The 5,910-nt window shown below is 39.5% G+C and overlaps 1 protein-coding gene across 1 annotated transcript; it reads left to right on the forward strand.

Annotated features, from left to right (window-relative positions):
- Positions 1-1,634: 1,634 nt before the first annotated feature.
- On the forward strand, positions 1,635-3,392 carry LOC102978516 (importin subunit alpha-1-like). Its single transcript, XM_055085949.1, is given in 3 exon segments — positions 1,635-2,031; positions 2,034-2,360; positions 2,363-3,392. Coding segments are annotated over 3 exon segments (1,584 nt in total). The 3' UTR covers positions 3,223-3,392.
- Positions 3,393-5,910: the final 2,518 nt, after the last annotated feature.

Here is a 5,910-nt window from a genome sequence, read left to right on the forward strand (position 1 = left end):
GCACATATATACAATGGAATATTACTCAGCCATAAAAAGGAACGAAACTGAGTTTTTTGTAGTGAGGTAGATGGACCTAGAGACTGTCATTCGGAGTGAAGTAAGTCAGAAAGAGAAAAACAAATACCATATGCTAACACATATATATGGAATCTAAAAAAAAAAAATGGTCATGAAACCTATGGGCAAGATGGGAATAAAGATGCAGACCTACTAGAGAATGGACTTGAGGATACAGGGAGGGGGAAGGGTAAGCTGGGACAAAGTGAGAGAGTGGCATGGACATATGTACACTACCAAACGTAAAATAGATAGCTAGTGGGAAGCAGCCGCATAGCACAGTGAGATCAGCTCAGTGCTTTGTGACCAAGTAGAGGGGTGGGATAGGGAGGGTGGGAGGGAGACGCTAGAGGGAGTAGATATGGGGATATATGTATATGTATAACTCATTCACTTTCTTATAAAGCAGAAACTAACACACCATTGTAAAGCAATTATACACCAATAAAGATGTTAAAAAAATTGAAGAAGTTTACATACACAGATGGTTTTACTCATTAACTATAAACTACGGATGACTTTCTGTTGAAATCTAAAATGAGTATTTCTTTTGTTGAGTATTAAAGTATATTTTTCCTTTCTATTTTCAACTAATCTACTACAAAGGAGGCAAGAATATACAATGGAGAAAAGAGAGTATCTTCAGTAAGTGGTGCTGGGAAAACTGGACAGCTACATGTAAAAAAATAAAATTAGAACACTCTCTAACACCATACACAAAAATAAACTTGAGATGTACCAAAGACCTAAATATAAGGCCAGACATTATAAACTCTTAGAGAAAAACTCAGGCAGAACACTCTTTGACATAAATCACAGCATTGTCTTTTTTGATCCACCTCCTAGAGTAATGAAAATAAAAACAAAAATGGGACCTAAATAAATGTAAAAGCTTCTGCATAGCAAAGGAAATCATAAACAAAATGAAAAGACAACCCACAGAATGGGAGAAAATATTTGCAAACAAAGTGACCAACAAGGGATAAATTCCAAAATATACAAACAGCTCAGGCAGCTGTATGTCAAAAAAACCAAGCAATCCAACCTAAAAATGGACAGAAGATCTAAATAGACATTTCTCCAAAGAAGACATACAGATAACTAAAAAGCACATGAAAAACGCTCAGCATCACTAATTATCTGAGAAATGCAAATCAAAACTACAATGAGGTATCACCTCACACCGGTCAGAATGACCATCATCAAAAAGTCTACAAAGAATAAATGCTGGAGAGGGTGTAGAGAAAAGGGAACCCTCCTACTCTGTTGATGGAATGTAAATTGGTACAACCATCAGGGAGAACAGTATGGAGGTTCCTTAAAACACTAAAAATAGAACTGCCATATGATCCAGCAATCCCACTCCTGGGAATATATCCAGAGAAAACCATAATTTGAAAAGATATATGCACCTCAGTATTCATAGCAGCGCTATTTAAAATAGCCAAGACACCATCCCCGGGCTGAGCGTGGTGGACGTTTTGAGTGCAGTTGATCCGTAGCCTGTGCACCACACACCACCTCCTGTGGAAGCTTGAGCCGGCTGTGCAGCTTTCTCCCTTTGTCCCATAACGATGTCCACCAATGAGAATGCTAATTCACCATCTGCCCGTCTTAACAGATTCAAGAACAAGGGGAAAGACAGTACAGAAATGAGGTGGCACTGAATAGAAGTTAATGTGGAGCTCAGGAAAGCTAAGAAGGGTGACCAGATGCTGAAAAGGAGAAATGTCAGCTCTTTTCCAGATGCTGCTGCTTCTGCACTGCGGGAAAACCGCAACAACCAGGGCACTTTAAATCAGTCTGTTGATGACATTGTCAAAGGCATAAATAGAAACAATTTGGAAAGCCAGCTCCAAGCTACTCAAGCTGCTAGGAAACGGCTTTCCAGGGAAAAGCAGCCCCCTATAGTCAGCATAATCTGGGCTGGTTTGATTCCAAAATTTGTGTCCTTCTTGGGCAGAACTGATTGTATCCCATTCAGTTTGAATCTGCTTGGGCCCTCACTAACATTGCTTCTGGGACATCAGAACAGACCAAGGCTGTGGTAGATGGAGGTGCTATCCCAGCATTCATTTCCCTGTTGGCATCTCCCCACACTCACATCAGTGAACAAGCTGTATGGGCTCTAGGAAACATTGCAGATGATGGCTCAGTTTTCCGGGACTTGGTTATCAAGCATGGTGCAGTTGACCCACTGTTGGCACTTTTGGTGGTTCCTGATTTGTCATCTTTAGCATGTGGTTACTTATGTAATCTTACGTGGACACTTTCAAATCTTTGTCACAACAAGAATCCTGCACCCCTTTAGATGCTGTTGAGCAAATTCTTCCTACTTTAGTTCGTCTCCTGAAACACGATGATCCAGAAGTTTTAGCTGATACCTGCTGGGCTATTTCCTACCTTACCGATGGTCCAAATGAATGGATTGAAATGGTTGTGAAAACTGGGGTTGTATCCCAACTTGTGAAGCTTTTAGGAGCTACTGAATTTCCAATTGTGACTCTCGCGCTAAGAGCCATAGGGAATATTGTCACTGGGATAGATGAACAGACTCAGGTTGTAATAGATGCAGGAGCACTTGCCATCTTTCCCAGACTGCTAACAAACTCCAAAACTAATATTCAGAAGGAAGCTACGTGGACAATGTCAAACATCACAGCTGACCACCAGGACCAGATACAACAAGCTGTAAATCATGGATTAGTCCCATTCCTTGCTGGCGTTCTCTCTAAGGCCGACTTTAGGACACAAAAGGAAGCTCTATGGGCTGTGACCAGCTACACAAGTGGCGGAACAGTTGAGCAGATCGTATACCTTGTTCATTGTGGCATAATAGAACCATTGATGAACCTCCTAACTGCGAAAGACACTAAAACTATTCTGGTTATTCTGGATGCCATCTCAAATATCTTTCAGACTGCTGAGAAACTAGGTGAAACTGAGAAACTTAGTATAAAGATTGAAGAATGTGGAGGTTTGGACAAAATTGAAGCTCTACAAAACCATGAAAATGAGTCTGTGCACAAAGCTTCATTAAACTTGATTGAGAAGTATTTCTCTGTGGAGGAAGAAGAAGATCAAAATGTTGTGCCAGAAACTGCCTCTGAAGGGTATACATTCCAAGTTCAGGATGGCAATGCTGGGACCTTCAACTTTTAGATTGTACATCTGAGGCATAAAGTTGTTTGTTGTGTACTATGTCTGGTAGAAGTTTGTCTTACTGTTTCTCTACTAAGAACTCTTTACACGTGGTTTGTTATTGTAGCACTTTTTACAAAGAAACTATACTTGAACAGTTCCAAATTGTACATACTGTATGAAGCTTCTCCTCTCAATGGTTTTCTTATTTCTATGTGGAATATCATATCTTGCAGTGTCCTGTGAATAAAGATGAAATTCCACTCTTTAAAGAAAATAAAAAACAGGGCTTCCCTGGTGGGGCAGTGGTTGAGAGTCCGCCTGCCGATGCAGGGGACACTGGTTCTTGCCCCGGTCCAGGAAGACCCTACATGCCGCGGTGCGGCTGGGCCCGTGAGCCATGGCGGCTGAGCCTGCACGTCCGGAGCCTGTGCTCTGCAACGGGAGAGGCCACAGCAGTGAGAGGCCCGCGTACTGCAAAAAAAAATAAATAAAAATAATAAAATAACAAATAAAAAAAATAGCCAAGACATGGAAGCAACATAAATGTCCATCGACAGATGAATGGATTAAGAGGATGCAGTACATATATACAATGGAAATTACTCAGCCATATAAAAAATGAAATATCATTTGCAGCAACATGGACAGACCTAGAGATTTTCATGCTATGTGAAGTAAGTCAGACAGAGAAAGACAAATATCATATGATATCACTTATATGTGGAATCTAAAAAAATGATACAAATGCACTTATTTACAAAACAGAAATAGAGTCACAAATGTAGAAAACAAACTTATGGTTACTAGGGTGGGAAGAAGGGGAGGGATAAACTGGGAGATTGGGATTGACATATGCACACTACTACATATAAAATAGATAACTAGTAAGACCCTACTATATATAGCACAGGGAACTCTACTCAGTACTCTGTAATGACCTATATGGGAAAAGAGTCTAAAAATGAATGGATATATGTATATATATCCATTAACTGATTCACTTTGCTGTATAGCACAAACAAACACAACATTGTAAATCAACTATATTCCAATAAAATCAAAAATTTAAGAAAAATTTGAAAGGAATTTGTAATGGGATTTTTGGTATCTCCATTCACTAAAACATTTTCTTATTTCTGTGCTGAATTTTTAATGGAAAAAAATTCTCAGTTGGAAAAAATCACTAATATATGTATTATAAACATGATCTTTTAAAAAATATACAGTTAGTTCTTCTCACAGCCAGTATTTAAAGAGAAAGTAGCCAGGTAATTTATCTTGTGAATTTCCCCTAAAGATATCCTGTTTGTCAAGAAGTAGAGGAAGAACACAATTAAATTTGTATTAGTACAGGGCTTCCCTGGTGGCGCAGTGGTTGCGCGTCTGCCTGCCGATGCAGGGGAACCGGGTTCGCGCCCTGGTCTGGGAGGATCCCACATGCCGCGGAAGGTAATTTATCTTGTGAATTTCCCCTGAAGATATCCTGTTTGTCAAGAAGTAGAGGAAGAACACAATTAAATTTGTATTAGTACAATTGTACAAGCTTATTCTTTTTATATATACAGCAGATTCTTATTAGTTATCTATTTTATACATATTAGTGTATATATGTCCCCACCAGCACTTTCCCCCCTTGGTGTCCATACATTTCTTCTCTACATCTGTGTCTCCATTTCTGTCTTGCAAACCGGCTCCTCTGTACCATTTTTCTAGATTCCACATATATGCGTTAATATATCATATCTGTTTTTCTCTTTCTGACATACGTCACTTTGTATGACAGTCTCTAGATCCGTCCACATCTCTACAAGTGACCCAATTTCATTCCTTTATATGGCTGAGTAATAGTCCACTGTATATATGTACCACATCTTCTTTATCCACTCATCTGTTGATGGGCATTTAGGTTGCTTCCATGACCTGGCTATTGTAAATAGTGCTGCAATTCACACTGGGGTGCGTGTGTCTTTTTGAATTATGGTTTTCTCTGGGTATATGCCCAGTAGTGGGATTGCTGGGTCATATGTTAATTCTATTTTTAGTTTTTTAAGGAACCTTCATACTGTTCTCCATAGTGGCTGTATCAATTTACATTCCCACCAAAAGTGCAGGAAGGTTCCGTTTTCTCCACACTGTCTCCAGCATTTGTTGTTTGTAGAGTTTCTGATGATGCCCATACTAACTGGTGTGAGGTGATACCTCATTGTAGTTTTGATTTGCATTTCTCTAATAATTAGTAATGTTGAGCAGCTTTTCATGTGCCTCTTGGCCATCTGTATGTCTTCTTTGGAGAGATGTCTATTTAGGTCTTCTGCCCAATTTTTGATTGGTTTCTTTGGTTTTGTAAAATGAGCTGCATGAGCTGTTTATATATTTTAGAGATTAATCTTTTACCTGTTGATTCATTTGTAAATATTTTCTCCCATTCTGAGGGTTGTGTTTTCATTTTGTTTATAGTTTCCTTTGCTGTGCAAAAGATTTTAAGTTTAATTAGTTCCCATTTGTTTATTTTTGTTTTTATTTCCATTACTCTAGGAGGTGGATCAAAAAAGATCTTGCTGTGATTTATGTCAAAGTGTGTTCTTCTGGACTTCCCTGGTGGTGCAGTGGTTGAGAGTCCACCTGCCAATGCAGGGGACAGGGGTTCGTGCTCCAGTCTGGGAAGATCCCACATGCCACGGAGCGACTGGGCCCGTGAGCCATGGC

The sequence above is a fragment of the Physeter macrocephalus genome, chromosome 7 (assembly GCF_002837175.3).
Source record: "Physeter macrocephalus isolate SW-GA chromosome 7, ASM283717v5, whole genome shotgun sequence".
Taxonomy (NCBI): Eukaryota; Metazoa; Chordata; class Mammalia; order Artiodactyla; family Physeteridae; genus Physeter; species Physeter macrocephalus.